The sequence below is a fragment of the Oncorhynchus mykiss genome, chromosome 12 (genome assembly GCF_057628025.1).
Source record: "Oncorhynchus mykiss isolate SJ-2025 chromosome 12, ASM5762802v1, whole genome shotgun sequence".
NCBI classification, from domain to species: Eukaryota; Metazoa; Chordata; class Actinopteri; order Salmoniformes; family Salmonidae; genus Oncorhynchus; species Oncorhynchus mykiss.
In genome coordinates, this window is record NC_143033.1 from 92,733,536 (window position 1) to 92,758,409 (window position 24,874).

At 45.4% G+C, this 24,874-nt stretch overlaps 1 protein-coding gene across 5 annotated transcripts in view; it reads left to right on the forward strand.

Moving 5' to 3' along the window:
* The window catches only part of LOC149979447 (septin-9-like), a 162,887-nt gene that overhangs the window by 23,192 nt on the left and 114,821 nt on the right, over window positions 1-24,874 (forward strand). For 3 of the 5 annotated variants that reach the window (XR_016485409.1, XM_090194104.1, XM_090194108.1), the window contains exon 2: window positions 13,050-13,121. Coding sequence is in view for 3 of the 5 variants with exons in the window: in XM_090194104.1 (XP_090050230.1) it covers window positions 13,050-13,121 (72 nt within the window). In the remaining 2 variants the exon portion in view is untranslated. Of the gene's footprint in view, window positions 1-13,049; window positions 13,122-19,714; window positions 19,875-24,874 lie in introns of those variants that run through there. The other 2 variants (XR_016485412.1, XM_090194107.1) reach the window with 1 other exon arrangement.

Genomic DNA, 24,874 nt, shown 5'->3' on the forward strand with positions numbered 1-24,874 from the left:
ATGGGTGGACCTTGTCGTCAGAGAGGGAGCGCTGAGAAAGGATGGCTCCCACTCCCACCTCTGACGCGTCAACCTCGACAACGAACTGTCTAGAGACGTCAGGTGTAACAAGGATAGGAGCGGATGTAAAACGATTCTTGAGGAGATCAAAAGCTCCCTGGGCGGAAACGGACCACTTAAAGCACGTCTTGACAGAAGTAAGGGCTGTGAGAGGAGCTGCCACCTGACCGAAATTACGGATGAAACGACGATAGAAGTTCGCGAAGCCGAGAAAGCGCTGCAGCTCGACGCGTGACTTAGGGACGGGCCAATCAATGACAGCTTGGACCTTAGCGGGATCCATCTTAATGCCTTCAGCGGAAATAACAGAACCGAGAAATGTGACGGAGGAGGCATGAAAAGTGCACTTCTCAGCCTTCACAAAAAGACAATTCTCTAAAAGGCGCTGGAGGACACGTCGAACGTGCTGAACATGAATCTGGAGTGACGGTGAAAAAATCAGGATATCGTCAAGGTAAACGAAAACAAAGATGTTCAGCATGTCTCTCAGGACATCATTGACTAATGCCTGAAAGACAGCTGGAGCGTTAGCGAGGCCGAAAGGAAGAACCCGGTATTCAAAGTGCCCTAACGGAGTGTTAAACGCCGTCTTCCACTCGTCCCCCTCCCTGATGCGCACGAGATGGTAAGCGTTACGAAGGTCCAACTTAGTGAAAAACCTGGCTCCCTGCAGGATCTCGAAGGCTGAAGACATAAGAGGAAGCGGATAACGATTCTTCACTGTTATGTCATTCAGCCCTCGATAATCTATGCAGGGGCGCAGAGACCCGTCCTTCTTCTTGACAAAAAAAACCCCCGCTCCGGCGGGAGAGGAGGAGGGGACTATGGTACCGGCGTCAAGAGCTACAGACAAATAATCTTCGAGAGCCTTACGTTCGGGAGCCGACAGAGAGTATAGTCTACCCCGGGGGGGGGGGGTGGTTCCCGGAAGGAGATCAATACTACAATCATACGACCGGTGTGGAGGAAGAGAGGTGGCCCTGGACCGACTGAACACCGTGCGCAGATCGTGATATTCCTCCGGCACCCCTGTCAAATCACCAGGCTCCTCCTGTGAAGAAGAGACAGAGGAAACAGGAGGGATAGCAGACATTAAACATTTCACATGACAAGAGACGTTCCAGGAGAGGATAGAATTACTAGACCAATTAATGGAAGGATTATGACAAACTAGCCAGGGATGGCCCAAAACAACAGGTGTAAAAGGTGAACGAAAAATTAAAAAAGAAATGGTTTCACTATGATTACCAGAAACAGTGAGGGTTAAAGGTAGCGTCTCACGCTGAATCCTGGGGAGAGGACTACCATCCAGGGCGAACAAGGCCGTGGGCTCCTTTAACTGTCTGAGAGGAATGTCATGTTCCCGAGCCCAGGTCTCGTCCATAAAACAGCCCTCCGCCCCAGAGTCTATTAAGGCACTGCAGGAAGCTGACGAACCGGTCCAGCGTAGATGGACCGACAAGGTAGTGCAGGATCTTGAAGGAGAGACAGGAGTAGTAGCGCTCACCAGTAGCCCTCCGCTTACTGACGAGCTCTGGCCTTTTACTGGACATGAAGTGACAAAATGACCAGCGGAACCGCAATAGAGACAGAGGCGGTTGGTGATTCTCCGTTCCCTCTCCTCAGTCGAGATGCGGATACCTCCCAGCTGCATGGGCTCAGCACCCGAGCCGGCAGAGGAAGATGGTAGTGATGCGGAGAGAGAGGCGACGGAGAGCGCGAGCTCCTTTCCACGAGCTCGGTGACGAAGATCAACCCGTCGCTCAATGCGAATAGCGAGTTCAATCAAGGAATCCACGCTGGAAGGAACCTCCCGGGAGAGAATCTCATCCTTTACCTCTGCGCGGAAACCCTCCAGAAGACGAGCGAGCAAGGCCGGCTCGTTCCAGCCACTGGAGACAGCAAGAGTGCGAAACTCAATAGAGTAGTCTGTTATGGATCGATTGCCTTGACATAGGGAAGACAGGGCCCTGGAAGCCTCCTCCCCAAAAACAGATCGATCAAAAACCCGTATCATCTCCTCCTTAAAGTCCTGATACTGGTTAGTACACTCAGCCCTTGCCTCCCAGATTGCCGTGCCCCACTCACGAGCCCGTCCAATAAGGAGAGATATGACGTAGGCGACACGAGCAGTGCTCCTGGAGTAAGTGTTGGGCTGGAGAGAAAACACAATATCACACTGGGTGAGGAACGAGCGGCATTCAGTGGGCTCCCCAGAGTAACACGGCGGGTTATTGATTCTGGGCTCCGGAGATTCGAAAGCCCTGGAAGTGGCCGGTGGATCGAGGCGGAGATGGTGAACCTGTTCTGTGAGGTTGGAGACTTGGGTGGCCAGGGTCTCAACGGCATGTCGAGCAGCAGACAATTCCTGCTTGTGTCTGCCTAGCATCGCTCCCTGGATCTCGACGGCTGAGTGGAGAGGATCCGAAGTCGCTGGGTCCATTCTTGGTCGGATTCTTCTGTTACGGTGCGTGAATGAGGACCCAAAAGCGAATCAACTTAAACAGAGCTTCTTTAATTACCAAACATAGGTAGGCTCAGATGGACCGGCAGATTCCGACAGGACAGGACAAGGTTACAGCAAACATGACGACAGTCTGGTTCAGGCATGAATGACACAAACAAACAAGAATCCGACAAGGACAGGAGCAGAAACAGAGAGAGATATTGGGACCTAATCAGAGGGAAAAAAGGGAACAGGTGGGGAACGGGGTGAATGGGTAGTTAGAGGAGACAAGGGACAGCTGGGGGAAAGCGGGGGAGAAAAGGTAACCTAACACGACCAGCAGAGGGAGACAGGGTGAAGGGAAAGGACAGAGACAAGACAACATGACAGTACATGACACAACCATAGCCTCTCCAGGACTGAACATTGTTGTATAACAACCATAGCCTCTCCAGGACTGAACATTGTTCTATGACAACCATAGCCTCTCCAGGACTGAACATTGTTCTATGACAACCATAGCCTCTCCAGGACTGAACATTGTTCTATGACAACCATAGCCTCTCCAGGACTGAACATTGTTCTATGACAACCATAGCCTCTCCAGGACTGAACATTGTTCTATGACAACCATAGCCTCTCCAGGACTGAACATTGTTCTATAAAAACCATAGCCTCTCCAGGACTGAACATTGTTCTATAACAACCATAGCCTCTCCAGGACTGAACATTGTTCTATGACAACCATAGCCTCTCCAGGACTGAACATTGTTCTATAACAACCATAGCCTCTCCAGGACTGAACATTGTTCTATAACAACCATAGCCTCTCCAGGACTGAACATTGTTCTATAAAAACCATAGCCTCTCCAGGACTGAACATTGTTCTATAACAACCATAGCTTCTCCAGGACTGAACATTGTTCTATAACAACCATAGCCTCTCCAGGACTGAACATTGTTCTATAACAACCATAGCCTCTCCAGGACTGAACATTGTTCTATAAAAACCATAGCCTCTCCAGGACTGAACATTGTTCTATAACAACCATAGCCTCTCCAGGACTGAACATTGTTCTATGACAACCATAGCCTCTCCAGGACTGAACATTGTTCTATAACAACCATAGCCTCTCCAGGACTGAACATTGTTCTATGACAACCATAGCCTCTCCAGGACTGAACATTGTTCTATAACAACCATAGCCTCTCCAGGACTGAACATTGTTCTATGACAACCATAGCCTCTCCAGGACTGAACATTGTTCTATAACAACCATAGCCTCTCCAGGACTGAACATTGTTCTATGACAACCATAGCCTCTCCAGGACTGAACATTGTTCTATAACAACCATAGCCTCTCCAGGACTGAACATGGTTCTATAACAACCATAGCCTCTCCAGGACTGAACATTGTTCTATAACAACCATAGCCTCTCCAGGACTGAACATTGTTCTATAACAACCATAGCCTCTCCAGGACTGAACATTGTTCTATGACAACCATAGCCTCTCCAGGACTGAACATTGTTCTATAACAACCATAGCCTCTCCAGGACTGAACATTGTTCTATGACAACCATAGCCTCTCCAGGACTGAACATTGTTCTATAACAACCATAGCCTCTCCAGGACTGAACATTGTTCTATGACAACCATAGCCTCTCCAGGACTGAACATGGTTCTATAACAACCATAGCCTCTCCAGGACTGAACATTGTTCTATAACAACCATAGCCTCTCCAGGACTGAACATGGTTCTATAACAACCATAGCCTCTCCAGGACTGAACATTGTTCTATAACAACCATAGCCTCTCCAGGACTGAACATTGTTCTATAACAACCATAGCCTCTCCAGGACTGAACATTGTTCTATGACAACCATAGCCTCTCCAGGACTGAACATTGTTCTATAACAACCATAGCCTCTCCAGGACTGAACATTGTTCTATGACAACCATAGCCTCTCCAGGACTGAACATTGTTCTATAACAACCATAGCCTCTCCAGGACTGAACATTGTTCTATAACAACCATAGCCTCTCCAGGACTGAACATTGTTCTATGACAACCATAGCCTCTCCAGGACTGAACATTGTTCTATGACAACCATAGCCTCTCCAGGACTGAACATTGTTCTATAACAACCATAGCCTCTCCAGGACTGAACATTGTTCTATGACAACCATAGCCTCTCCAGGACTGAACATTGTTCTATGACAACCATAGCCTCTCCAGGACTGAACATTGTTCTATGACAACCATAGCCTCTCCAGGACTGAACATTGTTCTATGACAACCATAGCCTCTCCAGGACTGAACATTGTTCTATGACAACCATAGCCTCTCCAGGACTGAACATTGTTCTATGACAACCATAGCCTCTCCAGGACTGAACATTGTTCTATAACAACCATAGCCTCTCCAGGACTGGACATTGTTCTATGACAACCATAGCCTCTCCAGGACTGAACATTGTTCTATGACAACCATAGCCTCTCCAGGACTGAACATTGTTCTATGACAACCATAGCCTCTCCAGGACTGAACATTGTTCTATAACAACCATAGCCTCTCCAGGACTGAACATTGTTCTATGACAACCATAGCCTCTCCAGGACTGAACATTGTTCTATGACAACCATAGCCTCTCCAGGACTGAACATTGTTCTATAACAACCATAGCCTCTCCAGGACTGAACATTGTTCTATAACAACCATAGCCTCTCCAGGACTGAACATTGTTCTATGACAACCATAGCTTCTCCAGGACTGAACATTGTTCTATGACAACCATAGCCTCTCCAGGACTGAACATTGTTCTATAACAACCATAGCCTCTCCAGGACTGAACATTGTTCTATAACAACCATAGCCTCTCCAGGACTGAACATTGTTCTATGACAACCATAGCCTCTCCAGGACTGAACATTGTTCTATAACAACCATAGCTTCTCCAGGACTGAACATTGTTCTATGACAACCATAGCCTCTCCAGGACTGAACATTGTTCTATGACAACCATAGCCTCTCCAGGACTGAACATTGTTCTATGACAACCATAGCCTCTCCAGGACTGAACATTGTTCTATAACAACCATAGTCTCTCCAGGACTGAACATTGTTCTATGACAACCATAGCCTCTCCAGGACTGAACATTGTTCTATGACAACCATAGCCTCTCCAGGACTGAACATTGTTCTATAACAACCATAGCCTCTCCAGGACTGAACATTGTTCTATGACAACCATAGCCTCTCCAGGACTGAACATTGTTCTATGACAACCATAGCCTCTCCAGGACTGAACATTGTTCTATAACAACCATAGCCTCTCCAGGACTGAACATTGTTCTATGACAACCATAGCCTCTCCAGGACTGGACATTGTTCTATAACAACCATAGCCTCTCCAGGACTGAACATTGTTCTATGACAACCATAGCCTCTCCAGGACTGAACATTGTTCTATGACAACCATAGCCTCTCCAGGACTGAACATTGTTCTATGACAACCATAGCTTCTCCAGGACTGAACATTGTTCTATGACAACCATAGCCTCTCCAGGACTGAACATTGTTCTATAAAAACCATAGCCTCTCCAGGACTGAACATTGTTCTATAACAACCATAGCCTCTCCAGGACTGAACATTGTTCTATGACAACCATAGCCTCTCCAGGACTGAACATTGTTCTATAACAACCATAGCCTCTCCAGGACTGAACATTGTTCTATGACAACCATAGCCTCTCCAGGACTGAACATTGTTCTATAACAACCATAGCCTCTCCAGGACTGAACATTGTTCTATAACAACCATAGCTTCTCCAGGACTGAACATTGTTCTATAACAACCATAGCCTCTCCAGGACTGAACATTGTTCTATAACAACCATAGCCTCTCCAGGACTGAACATTGTTCTATAAAAACCATAGCCTCTCCAGGACTGAACATTGTTCTATAACAACCATAGCCTCTCCAGGACTGAACATTGTTCTATGACAACCATAGCCTCTCCAGGACTGAACATTGTTCTATAACAACCATAGCCTCTCCAGGACTGAACATTGTTCTATGACAACCATAGCCTCTCCAGGACTGAACATTGTTCTATAACAACCATAGCCTCTCCAGGACTGAACATTGTTCTATGACAACCATAGCCTCTCCAGGACTGAACATTGTTCTATAACAACCATAGCCTCTCCAGGACTGAACATTGTTCTATGACAACCATAGCCTCTCCAGGACTGAACATTGTTCTATAACAACCATAGCCTCTCCAGGACTGAACATGGTTCTATAACAACCATAGCCTCTCCAGGACTGAACATTGTTCTATAACAACCATAGCCTCTCCAGGACTGAACATTGTTCTATAACAACCATAGCCTCTCCAGGACTGAACATTGTTCTATGACAACCATAGCCTCTCCAGGACTGAACATTGTTCTATAACAACCATAGCCTCTCCAGGACTGAACATTGTTCTATGACAACCATAGCCTCTCCAGGACTGAACATTGTTCTATAACAACCATAGCCTCTCCAGGACTGAACATTGTTCTATGACAACCATAGCCTCTCCAGGACTGAACATGGTTCTATAACAACCATAGCCTCTCCAGGACTGAACATTGTTCTATAACAACCGTAGCCTCTCCAGGACTGAACATGGTTCTATAACAACCATAGCCTCTCCAGGACTGAACATTGTTCTATAACAACCATAGCCTCTCCAGGACTGAACATTGTTCTATAACAACCATAGCCTCTCCAGGACTGAACATTGTTCTATGACAACCATAGCCTCTCCAGGACTGAACATTGTTCTATAACAACCATAGCCTCTCCAGGACTGAACATTGTTCTATGACAACCATAGCCTCTCCAGGACTGAACATTGTTCTATAACAACCATAGCCTCTCCAGGACTGAACATTGTTCTATAACAACCATAGCCTCTCCAGGACTGAACATTGTTCTATGACAACCATAGCCTCTCCAGGACTGAACATTGTTCTATGACAACCATAGCCTCTCCAGGACTGAACATTGTTCTATAACAACCATAGCCTCTCCAGGACTGAACATTGTTCTATGACAACCATAGCCTCTCCAGGACTGAACATTGTTCTATGACAACCATAGCCTTTCCAGGACTGAACATTGTTCTATGACAACCATAGCCTCTCCAGGACTGAACATTGTTCTATGACAACCATAGCCTCTCCAGGACTGAACATTGTTCTATGACAACCATAGCCTCTCCAGGACTGAACATTGTTCTATGACAACCATAGCCTCTCCAGGACTGAACATTGTTCTATAACAACCATAGCCTCTCCAGGACTGGACATTGTTCTATGACAACCATAGCCTCTCCAGGACTGAACATTGTTCTATGACAACCATAGCCTCTCCAGGACTGAACATTGTTCTATGACAACCATAGCCTCTCCAGGACTGAACATTGTTCTATAACAACCATAGCCTCTCCAGGACTGAACATTGTTCTATGACAACCATAGCCTCTCCAGGACTGAACATTGTTCTATGACAACCATAGCCTCTCCAGGACTGAACATTGTTCTATAACAACCATAGCCTCTCCAGGACTGAACATTGTTCTATAACAACCATAGCCTCTCCAGGACTGAACATTGTTCTATGACAACCATAGCTTCTCCAGGACTGAACATTGTTCTATGACAACCATAGCCTCTCCAGGACTGAACATTGTTCTATAACAACCATAGCCTCTCCAGGACTGAACATTGTTCTATAACAACCATAGCCTCTCCAGGACTGAACATTGTTCTATGACAACCATAGCCTCTCCAGGACTGAACATTGTTCTATAACAACCATAGCTTCTCCAGGACTGAACATTGTTCTATGACAACCATAGCCTCTCCAGGACTGAACATTGTTCTATGACAACCATAGCCTCTCCAGGACTGAACATTGTTCTATGACAACCATAGCCTCTCCAGGACTGAACATTGTTCTATGACAACCATAGCCTCTCCAGGACTGAACATTGTTCTATAACAACCATAGTCTCTCCAGGACTGAACATTGTTCTATGACAACCATAGCCTCTCCAGGACTGAACATTGTTCTATGACAACCATAGCCTCTCCAGGACTGAACATTGTTCTATAACAACCATAGCCTCTCCAGGACTGAACATTGTTCTATGACAACCATAGCCTCTCCAGGACTGAACATTGTTCTATGACAACCATAGCCTCTCCAGGACTGAACATTGTTCTATAACAACCATAGCCTCTCCAGGACTGAACATTGTTCTATGACAACCATAGCCTCTCCAGGACTGGACATTGTTCTATAACAACCATAGCCTCTCCAGGACTGAACATTGTTCTATGACAACCATAGCCTCTCCAGGACTGAACATTGTTCTATGACAACCATAGCCTCTCCAGGACTGAACATTGTTCTATGACAACCATAGCTTCTCCAGGACTGAACATTGTTCTATGACAACCATAGCCTCTCCAGGACTGAACATTGTTCTATAAAAACCATAGCCTCTCCAGGACTGAACATTGTTCTATAACAACCATAGCCTCTCCAGGACTGAACATTGTTCTATGACAACCATAGCCTCTCCAGGACTGAACATTGTTCTATAAAAACCATAGCTTCTCCAGGACTGAACATTGTTCTATGACAACCATAGCCTCTCCAGGACTGAACATTGTTCTATGACAACCATAGCTTCTCCAGGACTGAACATTGTTCTATAAAAACCATAGCCTCTCCAGGACTGAACATTGTTCTATGACAACCATAGCCTCTCCAGGACTGAACATTGTTCTATGACAACCATAGCCTCTCCAGGACTGAACATGGTTCTATAACAACCATAGCCTCTCCAGGACTGAACATTGTTCTATGACAACCATAGCCTCTCCAGGACTGAACATTGTTCTATAACAACCATAGCCTCTCCAGGACTGAACATTGTTCTATAACAACCATAGCCTCTCCAGGACTGAACATTGTTCTATAACAACCATAGCCTCTCCAGGACTGAACATTGTTCTATGACAACCATAGCCTCTCCAGGACTGAACATTGTTCTATAACAACCATAGCCTCTCCAGGACTGAACATCATTTTGATTCAAAGCCCCAGTCTAAAGCTCTCTGCCAAGCCACAGTTTAGAAAACAATGATCAATTCCCAATTTAAATCATTAATCCCCATTACTTACAGTGACAGTGAATGGTGAGTCAATCTATGATACGTCCCAAAAGGCACCCATATTCCCTTTATAGTGCACTACTTTTGACCGGGTCCTAATGGCTATGTAGGGAATAGGGTGCCATTTGGGAAGTAAACTAAGTCTAAGTGAGGGATTACAGTAAATAAATAATCTGTTGTCTGAGCTAGCAGAGGTGTGTGTGTGTGTGTGTGTGTGTGTGTGTGTGTGTGTGTGTGTGTGTGTGTGTGTGTGTGTGTGTGTGTGTGTGTGTGTGTGTGTGTGTGTGTGTGTGTGTGTGTGTGTGTGTGTATGTGTGTGCCGCATAGTTTCATCCTCCTGTTACAACACTACCACCACGTCCCTGAAAAAAACAGACCTGTTGCTACTGTTGCTATGGTGACTGGGCCATTTGTGGTCTAGAGGAGCAGGGAGGAGAGGCACATTTGGTTAGTGGCAGGGGAGAGTAGTCGCTCTGTCGAGCTCTCATCCAACCCTGCTTCAGTACAATGTTACCGGGCTCTGTTTAGCTGAGTGAGGGTGTTTTCTCTGGGTTTAGCTGGTCTGGTCTGGTACTGGTAGCTTCACTGGTTCTCTGAATGTTAGTTGTATCTCTCTGGCAGGAGGAGTGAATGGCTCTGGGCTCAGCTAGTCTGGTCTGGTAGCCTCTCTCTGGCCAGTCTGTTGTTTGGTCAGTTGGAGGAGGAATTAGAGCATGGCTGGCTGTGCTGCTGCTGTTTCTCTGAAGTTACTGGACTGTTGGTTTCTCTCTGATGTCGGTCAGTCTGGGAGAGTCAGGCATTGCTTTCTGTGGCCACAGAGACAAATTCCAGAGCAAACAGCAGTCTGTGGGATCCAGTGGATGTTAGTTTTCTTCCTCATTTTGATTTGCTCTCTCACACATAGACATTGAGAAGGACATAACAAAGAGACCTGTCTTACAACCAAAGACGTACATGCGCGTGTCATCTTGTCAAGTATGTCTAGGATGTCCAAATGTGTGTGTGAGAGAGGCCTGTGTGAGAGAGGCCTGTGTGAGAGAGGCCTGTGTGAGAGAGGCCTGTGCTTTAATGGATTATAGGTACTGTATGTAACAGGGTGAGGGATGAGCTCACATGTTACGCATCCTATAACTCCCACATGTACACACACACACACACACACGCACACACGCACACACGCACGCGCACACACACACACACACACACACACACACACACACACACACACACACAGACCCGTCTCACAGTCTCCTCCTCCCACAGTATTCAGTAACATACAGTCAGAACTCCTTTAGACCTCCTCCCACAGTATTCAGTAACATACAGTCAGAACTCCTTTAGACCTCCTCCCACAGTATTCAGTAACATACAGTCAGAACTCCTTTAGACTTCCTCCCACAGTATTCAGTAACATACAGTCAGAACCCCTTTAGACTTCCTCCCACAGTATTCAGTAACATACAGTCAGAACTCCTTTAGACCTCCTCCCACAGTATTCAGTAACATACAGTCAGAACTCCTTTAGACCTCCTCCCACAGTATTCAGTAACATACAGTCAGAACTCCTTTAGACTTCCTCCCACAGTATTCAGTAACATACAGTCAGAACCCCTTTAGACTTCCTCCCACAGTATTCAGTAACATACAGTCAGAACTCCTTTAGACTTCCTCCCACAGTATTCAGTAACATACAGTCAGACCCCTTTAGACTTCCTCCCACAGTATTCAGTAACATACAGTCAGAACTCCTTTAGACTTCCTCCCACAGTATTCAGTAACATACAGTCAGAACCCCTTTAGACTTCCTCCCACAGTATTCAGTAACATACAGTCAGAACTCCTTTAGACCTCCTCCCACAGTATTCAGTAACATACAGTCAGAACTCTTTTAGACTTCCTCCCACAGTATTCAGTAACATACAGTCAGAACTCCTTTAGACCTCCTCCCACAGTATTCAGTAACATACAGTCAGAACTCCTTTAGACTTCCTCCCTCAGTATTCAGTAACATACAGTCAGAACCCCTTTAGACTTCCTCCCACAGTATTCAGTAACATACAGTCAGAACTCCTTTAGACCTCCTCCCACAGTATTCAGTAACATACAGTCAGAACTCCTTTAGACTTCCTCCCACAGTATTCAGTAACATACAGTCAGAACTCCTTTAGACCTCCTCCCACAGTATTCAGTAACATACAGTCAGAACTCCTTTAGACCTCCTCCCACAGTATTCAGTAACCTACAGTCAGAACTCCTTTAGTCTTCCTTCCTGTCCCTCAGCTGTCTATGTCGCTCTAAAGACAGTGGTGACACTTCAGAGAGGAATCCACATCTCTTGGTCATGATGGTGAACGATGTCATACAGGACAGAACTGAGAAAGGAAGTGTCTCAATTAAAGGAGGAGCCAGAACAGGATGGGTCAGTTGACTCAGTAACCACAAGTTGGAGTCATTTCATCTGAATAGTACTGACTGGGTTAAATCCCTGATCTCTTACGATGGTTGCCCCTGTGGCATGTGTGACCCCTTTGAATCACCAAGCTATAAATCAGATCAAACAATGATTCCGTGGCCATCATCACATCATCACCAGCTCTTTAGAAATAGATACTTACTGTTGCCTAGGGTGGTCTAGCAGTCTAAGCTGCTGCCCCTGGAAGACATACTGTATACCACTCCAGCATTGGTTTGAATCTGTCCCACAACAATTTCAGCACCCTCTCCCTCTCGTCTCCTGTCACTCGTCTCCTCTACCACTCCTCTCCTCTACCAACTTGGTTGACCAAGTTGACCTTTGAACTCTGTGACCTCTGACGACCTCTCATTCTACAGAGAGACCAACAGTCTACATAGGATCTACTTTACAGTCCACACACACACACACACACACACACACACACACACACACACACACACACACACACACACACACACACACACACACACACACACACACCTCAACTCTCCTGGACTGTAATAAGGAATGATCAGAACAGAGCACAACGGAACACACCCTGTATCGATCTGGAATGGAATAGGTCTCTCCCGGTCAGCATTGAAGGAAAGCCGTAGTGGAACGCCAGAAGGCATCCCAGTGATTCCAGAGCTGCTCAGTGTCACCTAGGATCTGTGATGACTGTCACTGGGTTCTCTGTTGTCAGCTTATCAGCCGTGTGGGTTTTAGTGTTGTTAACTTGCAGGCATATGTAGTGTTATGTTATAATAATATTATGCAACATAGAATGTATGACCTTTATTGATCGCCCTCCCTCCTCTCTCTCTATCTTCCTCTGGGTGACAGGTATTGCCAGGTCCACCAGTGGGAGACTGAGGAGGACAGACAGAGAAGGTTCTTCTTCCATCACCAGTCCCAGTAAGTCATACTGTTTCTATCTGAGGAATCCACCAGGCACACGCATTATTACTTACATACATCTGTTGGCCTCAACACAAGGACTTTGATTAATGCTACTGAGTTCATGTTGTGGGCTGAGCAAAATGCACAGCTGAATTGGTGAAGTGCGGGTTGACAAGGCACTGTATACTGCCCTTCACACTTTTCACTGGATTTAGTGAAAGTAACAAACTGTATTTCGTCAGCAAGCAGACTTTATCAGGGTTTCTGAGAAGTGAGCCACGAAACAGGTACTGTAGCACAGATGGACCGATATGTTACAGTAAGCAGGTAGGAATGAATCCCAAATATTCCCCTTGAGAGAGGAGAGAGAGATGATTAAGACAGACTCAGCGAGGGTGAGATGGAGAGAGAGATGATTAAGACAGACTCAGTGAGGGTGAGATGGAGAGAGAGATGATTAAGACAGACTCAGTGAGGGTGAGATGGAGAGAGAGATGATTAAGACAGACTCAGTGAGGGTGAGATGGAGAGAGAGATGATTAAGACAGACTCGGTGAGGGTGAGATGGAGAGAGAGATGATTAAGACAGACTCAGTGAGGGTGAGATGGAGAGAGAGATGATTAAGACAGACTCAGTGAGGGTGAGATGGAGAGAGAGATGATTAAGACAGACTCAGTGAGGGTGAGATGGAGAGAGAGATGATTAAGACAGACTCAGTGAGGGTGAGATGGAGAGAGAGATGATTAAGACAGACTCAGTGAGGGTGAGATGGAGAGAGAGATGATTAAGACAGACTCAGTGAGGGTGAGATGGAGAGAGAGATGATTAAGACAGACTCAGTGAGGGTGAGATGGAGAGAGAGATGATTAAGACAGACTCATTGAGGGTGAGATGGAGAGAGAGATGATTAAGACAGACTCGGTGAGGGTGAGATGGAGAGAGATTTAGATATTTGGTATTTTATTAGGATCCCCATTAGCTGTTGCAAAAGCAGCAGCTACTCTTCCTGGGGTCCACACAAAACATGAAACATGACATAATACAGAACATGAATAGAACAGAACTACACCAAAAAATGGTTTTGAAGCACGCATAGCCTACATATCAATACATACACAGAGGTGATGTTGCTTTATTTGTCTTTTGAAACCAGGTTTGCTGTTTATTTGAGTAATATGAGATGGAACAGAGTTCCATGCAATAATGGCTCTATACAGTAATGTACATTTTATTGAATTTATTCTGGATTTGGGGACTGTGAAAAGACCACTGGTGGCATTTCTGGTGGCGTAAGTGTGTGTGTCAGAGTTGTGTATAAATTGACTTTGCAAACAATTCTGGATTTTCAACACATTAATGTTTCTTTAAAAAATAAGTGATGCAGTCAGTCTTCAACTCTTAGCCAAGAGAGACTGGCATGTATAGTATTTATATCAGCCCTCTGATTACCATGAAGAGCAAGACATGCTGCTCTGTTCTGGTCCAGCTGCAGTTTAACTAGGTCTCTCCTTGCAGCACTTGACCACATGTCTGGACAATAATCAAGATAAGACAAAACTAGAGCCTGCAGGACTTTCTTTTTGGAGTGTGGTGTCAAAAAATCACAGCATCTCTTTATTACAGACAGACCTCTCCCCAGCTTTACAACCATTGAATCTATATGTTTTGATCATGACAGTTTACAATCTAAGGAAATGCCAAGTAATTTACTCTCCTCAACTTCTTCAACAGTCACACCATTCATTACCAGATTCAGCCGAGGTCTAGAACTTAGGGAATAATTTGTACTAAATACAGTGCTCTTAGTTTTAGAGATGTTCAGGACCAGTTTATTACTGGCCACCCATTCCAAAACAGACTGCAATACTTTGTTAAGAGTTTCAGTGACTTAATTAGCTGTGGTTGCTGATGAATCATCAGCATACATGGACACACATGCTTTGTTTAATGCCAGTGGCAGGTCATTGGTAAAAATAGAAAAGAGTAGAGGACCCAGAGAGCTGCCCTGCAGTACACCACACTTTACATGTTTGACATTAGAGAAACTTCCATTAAAGAAAACCCTTTGAGTTCTATTAGATCGATAGCTCTGAATCCACAATATCGCAGAGGTTGAAAAGACATAACGCTTTATCAACAACAGGTTATGGTCAGTAATATCGAAGGCTGCACTGAAATCTAACAGTATAGCTCCCACAATCTTCTTATTATCAATTTATTTAAACCAATCATCAGTCATTTGTGTCAGTGGAGTACATGTTGAGTGCCCCTCTCTATAAGTATGCTGAAAGTCTGTTGTTAGTTTGTTTACAGAGAAATAGCATTGTATTTGGTCAAACACCATTTTTTTCTAACAGTTTGCTAAGAGCTGGCAGAAACCTGATAGGTCTGCTGTTAGAACCATTAAAGGCCGCTTTACCACTCTTGGGTAGCTGAATGACTTTGTCTTCCCTCCAGGCCTGAAGACTTTACTCTAGGCTCAGATTAAAGATATGACAGATAGCTCAGTAGCTTTCCATCTAAGTTGTCAATGCCAAGAGGTTTGACATTATTGATCGATGACAATCATTTTTCCACCTCTCCCACACTAACTTTACAAAATTCAAACTTACTATGCTTTTCTTTCAGTATTGTTTTTTGTATGCATGTGTACGATGGCTCACTGTTCGTTGTTGGCATTTTCTGCCTAAGTTTGCCCACTTTGACAATGAAGTAACCATAAAAATATTTGGCAATATTAAATGCTTTTGTGATGAATAAGCCATCTGATTCAATGAATGATGGAGTTGAATTTGTCTTTCTGCCCATAATTTCATTTAAAGTTTCTTTATATCATTGATCCTGGCTTCATAATACAGTTTATTTTTCTTTTTGTTGTGTTTAGTCACATAATTTCTCGATTTGCAGTAAGTCAGCCAGTCAGATGTGCAGTAAGTCAGCCAGTCAGATGTGCAGTAAGTCAGCCAGTCAGATGTGCAGTAAGTCAGCCAGTCAGATGTGCAGTAAGTCAGCCAGTCAGATGTGCAGTAAGTCAGCCAGTCAGATGTGCAGTAAGTCAGCCAGTCAGATGTGCAGTAAGTCAGCCAGTCAGATGTGCAGTAAGTCAGCCAGTCAGATGTGCAGTAAGTCAGCCAGTCAGATGTGCAGTAAGTCAGCCAGTCAGATGTGAAGTCAGACTTATTAGCCACTCCTTTAGCCTCATCTCTTTCAACCATACAGTTTTTCCTCATCAATCCATGGAACCTTAACAGTTCTAACAGTCAGTTTCTTAACAGGTGCATGTTTATCAATAACTAGAAGAAGCAATTTCATAAATGTATGAAGTGCAGCATCTGGATGCTCCTTATTAAAGACATCAGACCAACAAATATTTTTAACAACCACATAATAGTAACAGCTAAATCTGTTGTATGATCTCTTATATAATATTTTAGGCCCAGTTTTTGGAACTTTGGATTTCCTGGATATAGCCACTATATTGTGATCACTGCATCCAATGGGTACGGATACAGCTTTAGTACAAAGTTCTACAGTATTAGTTCAAATGTGATTGATACATGTGGATGATCTTGTTCCTGTAGTGTTTGTAAACACCCTGGTAGGTTGATTAATAACCTGAACCAGATTACAGGCACTGGTTACATTGAGAAGCTTCCTCTTGAGCGGACAGCTTGATGAAAACCAGTCACTATTCAGATTCCCAAGAAAGTAGACCTCTCGGTTTACATCACATACAATATCAAGCATTTCACACATACTATTTAGATACTGACTGTGAGCACTGGGTTTCAGTGGGAAAGATTGAAAGAGCATGGGTATGACAGTGAGATAGATTGAGATAATGATCGAAATGAGCACTCACTATTTACTACTACTACTGTGTGTGCATATGCGTGCGTAGGTGGGTGTTTGTGCGTGTGTTTGTGTATGTGTTCATGTGTGTGTGTGTTAATGTGTGTGTGTGTGCACGTGTGTGGGTAACTGCCAAGCGCTGGCATGAGGTTGCAGGCTGTGGCTGTGGCTCACCACTGAGGCCTCCTCCTCTCAGTGGGAAGAACAAACTGCTTCTGCAGCATCAGCAATTCAGAGGGCGGGGGGGGGGGGGGGGGGGGGGTAGCGCCTGGAGCACCGAGTCGGGGAAAGGGACACACACACAGCCTGTGTATGAGCACATGTCCTTGCAGGATGTGCACTCAAGCCACAGGAATCTGACAGGCAATGAGGCAGCCAGATACTGTACTATGCAGGCTAACAGACAGGCTAGGATACACACACTGACAGACAGGGTTATAGGGATATACACAGGAATTTTTATTATTAGCAGTGTGTGTGTGTGTTTATGTGTGTGCGTGCTTGCGTGTGTTTGAGTTCTCAGGTGTGCGTGTGTGACAGGCAGACTGACAGACAGGCAGAGCTAACAGGTAGACAGGCAGACTGGGTTATGGGAGGTGCTTAGGGGTGTGAATGAAACCCATCCTGTCAGCAGACCCCCCTGATGCTGTCTCTGCAGGGCATGTGTGTCAGAGCAGGGGAGCAGGGTGGGGTGGGGGAGACTATGGAGGCTGGCAGGGGGTGTGTGCCCTGTGCCCGGATGTGAGGGAGGGGGCTGGGTGGGTTGAGATGTCCCACACAAAGCCTCTCCTGGTGGGGCGGAGTTATGAGCAGACAGGAGGTAGATGGGCCTTAGGAGGAGAGTGCTGTTTCACAGTAACCTTAAGAATACACACATGTGCAGGCACACACACACACACACACACACACACACACACACACACACACACACACACACACACACACACACAAGGATTCACATTCTTATTAACCCCTAACCTAACCCTAATTGTAACCCTAACCCTAAACCTAACCCCTAAGCCTAAAATAGCTTTTTCCTTGAGGGAAGCGGCAAAATGTCCTTGTTTAACCTTGTGAGGTCTTCTGGTCCCCACAAGGATAGTAAAACCAAAAACACACCAATGCACACACACACAGGACTGGTAGAAGTCTATCTGTAGTGTTTGAATAGTGTCTCTGACAGTGGCTGTATTGTCCATGGCCATGCCCTCTGGGTGATTGTCTTCAGTTAGTAGTCATGAGACTGATCTCTATAGGGGAGGAAGCAGTCACACTGTGTTACTAGCATGGCTCACTCCATTATGTTCACTGAGCCTGTGTCCCAAATGGCACCTTTTTACCTATGGACCCTGGTCAAAAGTAGGGCACTAGTACATAGGAAACAAGGTGCAATTTGGGACAGCCTGTGATCTAGATCATGTAGTTCAGTAACACATCAGCCATTCATTGTGAAGCTGCTAGTTGATCTGTGATTCAGATTACTATTGTGTTTTGATAGGCACTTAGACCCAAACTCTGGTCCACTGTCCTCTCCTGTTGCGCAATGCAATGCCCCCCACACACACACTCCTGGTTGCTTTAGGAAGGTGAGGGTTGCATTGTGCAACACTGCAGCCTGATATCTGCTTTTTTTAACGCCTGGGTGTGTTTGATCTCTCCCTCTCCCTCTCACACACACCCACACGCCAAATGACCCCCAGGCAAGTGTGAGGGACGTGCCAAAGGTTAGGGTTCACCTGTGTTTCTTGAACAAAGAGGTGGATGGATGTCAAGCACATTTTACAGAGAGAGAGAGAGAAAGAGAGGGAGGGAGGGAGGGAGGGAGGGAGGGAGGGAGAGAGAGAGAGAGAGACTTCCCCTGCTACTGTTTTATATAGTTTTTCCATTGTATAGTAGTGATACAGCATACTTAAGCAATAATGCCTGAGGGGGTGTGGTATATGGCCAATATAGCAAGGCCAAGAGCTGCTATTAAGCACAACGCAACACGGAGTGCCTGGATACAAACCTTAGCCGTGGTATATTGGCCATATACCACACCTGAGGTGCCTTATTGTTATTATGAACTGGTTACCAACTTAATTAGAGCAGTAAAAATAAATGTTTTGTCGTACCTGTGGTATATGGTATAATATACCACGGCTGTCAGCCAATCATCATTCAGGGCTCGAACCACCCAGTTTATAAAACCCAAATCCTATCTCTGCATAGATAGACATGCCAAGACTCTATGGTCTCTGTTGCTGTACAGACGGGTCTATCAGACAGTTGGTTATTGGGGCCATGGAGAGGAGAGGGTTATTTTAAACTAAATCTAAGGAGCTCACATCACATGGTCCTTCAGGGTTTCTGAGACAATGCTGCTACAGTCTTATGGCAAGGCAGAGAAAGAAGGAAAGAAAGAAAGAAACAGAGAAATAGAGTGAGAGAGAGAGATAGATAGAGAGAGAGAGTGAGACAGGGAGAGAGAAGAGGAGAGAGAGAGAGAGATAGAGAGAGTGAGACAGGGAGAGAGAAGAGGAGGGGGAATGGAGGGTGGGAATGAAAAGAAAGAATAACAAGAGCTCCATATGATCAGCACATGGGCATGCCGTAATTCTGAACGCATTCATTAGCAGAACAGACTGAAAAATCTAACAGGGGAGAGAAAAAGACAGAGAGAGAGAGGAAGAGAAAGAGGGAGAGAAAGAGACAGAGGGAGGGAGGGAGGGAGGGAGGGAGGGAGGGAGGGAGGGAGGGAGGGAGGGAGGGAGGGAAAGACTGGGGAGAGGAAAAGAGAGGAAGAGAGGGCGCGAGCGATCGAGCTAGCAAGGGGGGGAGAGAAAGGGGAAGTCCAGAAGGAGAGAGGAAGAAAGCAGACACTTCATGAGGCTGTGGAGGGAGTGATCTGGATATGGAGGGGGACAGATTCTCAGGTATGACACAGGAACTCAGCCAAACTGGACTCTCCTCCCAGGGGAATAGTACTTTTCAACTCTTCATTGAACTATCTGTTGAAACTCCCAGAGTCTGGGTCTTTTCCTCTCTGTATTTTCTGGTTTTAAAGCTTTAGCTTAGCTGCAGTTTGCAGATACAGCGTAGAGGGTTTTAGGACCTGTCCTTTGCCATGTGTCTGTCTGTCTCTTTGTCTTTCTCTCTGGCTGTCTGCTCAATGAGTTCCAGTAGCTAGGGTTTCGTGTGTGAGACTGACCGGCACAGAGTCATCTAATCTGGGTGACAGCCAGGACAGTGGGACAGAGCTGTGCAGCTCCTTGATTCTTTCTCTTTCTCTGGGTGACTTACTTACTCAGTTATCTATTGTTTAATTGAATTAGCTTGACAGGGACAGTGCACACAAATCAACATTTCAGTGTTCACAATGTAAATGTGTTAAAGCTAGCTATGAAGCTAATTTCCATCTGTAGGTCCGTAGTCCTCCTCTCATGTTCGTCTGTGGTGTGAAAACAGGAAAAGTGATGTTTGAACAGTACTACTTCTGTCCCCCGTGGCTCCGGTGGCGACCGACCGTCAGTGTGGGTAGAGATACTCTCTATTGGCAGGGGGATGGTTTTTCCACACTATTCTCACTTTGTTGTAGTTCCTGAAGTTGATGTGATTTTCCTCATAAAGTGCATCTGTCATCAGTGTCCATAGAGAACGCATTAGGCTTCAGTTTGTCTGTGAATGCGTGTGGATGTTAAAATCATCAGTGTCCATAGAGAACGCATTAGGCTTCAGTTTGTCTGTGAATGTGTGTGGATGTTAAAATCATCAGTGTCCATAGAGAACGCATTAGGCTTCAGTTTGTCTGTGAATGTGTGTGGATGTTAAAATCATCAGTGTCCATAGAGAACGCATTAGGCTTCAGTTTGTCTGTGAATGCGTGTGTATGTTAAAATCATCAGTGTCCATAGAGAACGCATTAGGCTTCAGTTTGTCTGTGAATGCGTGTGTATGTTAAAATCATCAGTGTCCATAGAGAACGCATTAGGCTTCAGTTTGTCTGTGAATGTGTGTGGATGTTAAAATCATCAGTGTCCATAGAGAACGCATTAGGCTTCAGTTTGTCTGTGAATGTGTGTGTATGTTAAAATCATCAGTGTCCATAGAGAACGCATTAGGCTTCAGTTTGTCTGTGAATGCGTGTGGATGTTAAAATCATCAGTGTCCATAGAGAACGCATTAGGCTTCAGTTTGTCTGTGAATGCGTGTGTATGTTAAAATCATCAGTGGAGAAACACCGTCCCTTAATGGTGCTTTTATGAGTGTTTGTGGAGTATTGTAAGAACTCTGTAAAAAAGTAGAAAACAGAGAATGGGGGGCAGACAACACAAGTGCCCTTCCTTGTCCTGTAGCACCTACTGTTTAAAGTCTGGGAATGCGTCCCAAATGGCACCCTATTCCCTATATAGTGCCCTATGGGCCCTGGTCAAAAGTAGTGCACTATATAGGGAATACGGTGCCATTTGGGATGAAGCCTGGACCAGGGTGAGATCACCAACGAGGCCCCCGTTTCCAGGTGCTTCCTTCAGGGAGCTGTAATGGCTTCTGCAGGAGTGTGTGTGTGTTTGTGTGTGTTCATGCATGTGTGCGTGTGATCATGTGTATGTGTACACGATATCTGACCATCCACTGACTGGTCACACTGTGTTTTGACCGCACACATCAGGGATCACAACCATGCACCTTCAATCTCAAATAACTGTATACTATGCTGAATGATAGTATCTTATCTAACCACTGTGTAAATGTACTTGAATACAGTGGAATATCACACACTTTAAAGTTTGCTTCCTTTGTTTGTGGGAGTGATTTGTCATTTTTCTAGGAGAAAAACACATACTTAGTCTTAAACAGCTGATAACTGTCACTATAGCGGGGCGGCAGGGTAGCTTAGTGGTTAGAGCGTTGGACTAGTAACCGAAAGGTTGCAAGTTCTGCCCCTGAACAGGCAGTTAACCCACTGTTCCTAGGCCAGTTAACCCACTGTTCCTAGGCCAGTTAACCCACTGTTCCTAGGCCGTCATTGAAAGTAAGAATTTGTTCTTAACTGACTTGCCTAGTTAAATAAAGGTAAAAAAAAAATATTTAAATAGAGGGATGTACAGCAGATGCTGTATTCAGCATGATGATAACAACTGATAACTGTCACTATAGAGGGACATGTACAGCTGATGCTGTATTCAGCACGATGATAACAACTGATAACTGTCACTATAGAGGGACATGTACAGCAGATGCTGTATTCAGCATGATGATAACAACTGATAACTGTCACTATAGAGGGACATGTACAGCTGATGCTGTATTCAGCATGATGATAACAACTGATAACTGTCACTATAGAGGGACATGTACAGCTGATGCTGTATTCAGCACGATGATAACAACTGATAACTGTCACTATAGAGGGACATGTACAGCAGATGCTGTATTCAGCATGATGATAACAACTGATAACTGTCACTATAGAGGGACATGTACAACAGGTGCTGTATTCAGCACGATGATAACAGCTGATGAACAGTTAATAACTGTGACACTCACACAGTGACCTGACTGAGACCTTTCTAAGACACACGACTAACATAGTGAAGCCATCCCCTAATCTCTACTGAACAGCCTCCAGCCATCCCATAACCTCTACTGAACAGCCTCCAGCCATCCCCTAACCTCTACTAAACAACCTCCAGCCATCCCCTAACCTCTACTGAACAGCCTCCAGCCATCCCCTAACCTCTACTGAACAACCTCCAGCCATCCCCTAACCTCTACTGAACAGCCTCCAGCCATCCCATAACCTCTAGTGAACAGCCTCCAGCCATCCCCTAACCACTACTGAACAGCCTCCAACCATCCCCTAACCTCTAGTGAACAGCCTCCAGCCATCCCCTAACCTCTACTGAACAGCCTCCAGCCATCCCTTAACCTCCACTGAACAGCCTCCAGCCATCCCCTAACCTCTACTGAACAGCCTCCATCCATCCCCTAACCTCTACTGAACAGCCTCCAGCCATCCCATAACCTCTAGTGAACAGCCTCCAGCCATCCCCTAACCACTACTGAACAGCCTCCAACCATCCCCTAACCTCTAGTGAACAGCCTCCAGCCATCCCCTAACCTCTACTGAACAGCCTCCAGCCATCCCTTAACCTCCACTGAACAGCCTCCAGCCATCCCCTAACCTCTACTGAACAGCCTCCATCCATCCCCTAACCTCTACTGAACAGCCTCCAGCCATCCCCTAACCTCTACTGAACAGCCTCCAGCCATCCATTAACCTCTACTGAACAGCCTCCAGCCATCCCTTAACCTCTACTGAACAGCCTCCAGCCATCCCTTAACCTCTACTGAACAGCCTCCAGCCATCCCCTAACCTCTAGTGAACAGCCTCCAGCCATCCCCTAACCTCTAGTGAACAGCCTCCAGCCATCCCTTAACCTCCACTGAACAGCCTCCAGCCATCCCCTAACCTCTACTGAACAGCCTCCAGCCATCCCCTAACCTCTAGTGAACAGCCTCCATCCATCCCCTAACCTCTAGTGAATAGCTCCCAGCCATCCCTTAACCTTGGGGTGGCAGGTAGCCATCCCCTAACCTCTAGTGAACAGCCTCCAGCCATCCCCTAACCACTACTGAACAGCCTCCAACCATCCCCTAACCTCTAGTGAATAGGTCCCAGCCATCCCTTAACCTCTAGTGAACATCCTCCATCCATCCCCTAACCTCTAGTGAATAGCTCCCAGCCATCCCTTAACCTTGGGGCGGCAGGTAGCCTAGAGGTTAGAGTGTTGGGCCAGTAACTGAAAGGTAGAGATCTAGATCAAATCCCCAAGGTGACGAGGTAAAAATGTGTTGTTCTTCCCCTGAACAAGGCAGTTAACACACTGTTCCTAGGCTGTCATTGTAAATAAGAATGTGTTCTTAACTGACTTTCCTAGTTAAATAAATAAAAATATGTAAAAACTTGAATTAAAAAAAGCTCTCCCTTAACCTCTCCCTTAACCTCTCCCTTAACCTCTCCCTTAACCTCTCCCTTAAACTCTCCCTTAACCTCTCCCAGTCGCTTCCCTCTCAATAGAGAGAAACAGGCTGCTATATCATCTTACTACAGTATCCATACAGAACACACAACAATATGAACTCTGTTGTTGCAGTACATAATTCTTGGAATATGCTCTTTGGTTTGCTGCTTAAATATAACATTAATGCTGTTTGGGTTGGACTGGACGGTATCCAAAAGTGGATCACCACAAGGTGGTGATGTTGAGTTTCAGGCACTCTCCTCTGTGGAGGAACTGTGGTAAAACTGTTGTTTTCCATTACACTGGCTTTGGCCCATTTCTTTCAATGATGATGGATCGTGTGTAATAAGAGAAGCTCAGAGCGGTAGTAGGGGCAACTCTGGGGTCTGTGGTGTTTTTAAAGGGGACAGACTGACACACTGGTCTGTAGCTGAGTATCTGTCTATTCTACAGTATCTCTGCCTAGGCAGATTTCGGCTTGTGTTATTGGATGAAACTGGTCAGAGATACTTCCTTGTACTCTGTGTCTGGTGTTTTGCCTGGGTTACCATGGAGACATGGCTGTGTAGCTGCTGTGAAGCTGATTGGGGTTTGTGATTATAATGCTAGTTTGTTAACATGATAAAGATAGTACTATTGAAGAGAGAGAGAGATGGAGGATGACGAAAGGAGGAGATACAGAAAGAAAGAAAGAAAGAAAGAAAGAAAGAAAGAAAGAAAGAAAGAAAGAAAGGAAGACAGAAAGAAAGAAAGAAAAAGAAAGATCTATTCCTGATGGAGGACAGCTGCTCTGTCTATTTATTGAGTCATTCCATCCCCATGTGTGAGGGGGCTAACTAGACACACACACACACACACACACACACACACACACACACACACACCATAATACCATGCACCCAGTACCCACT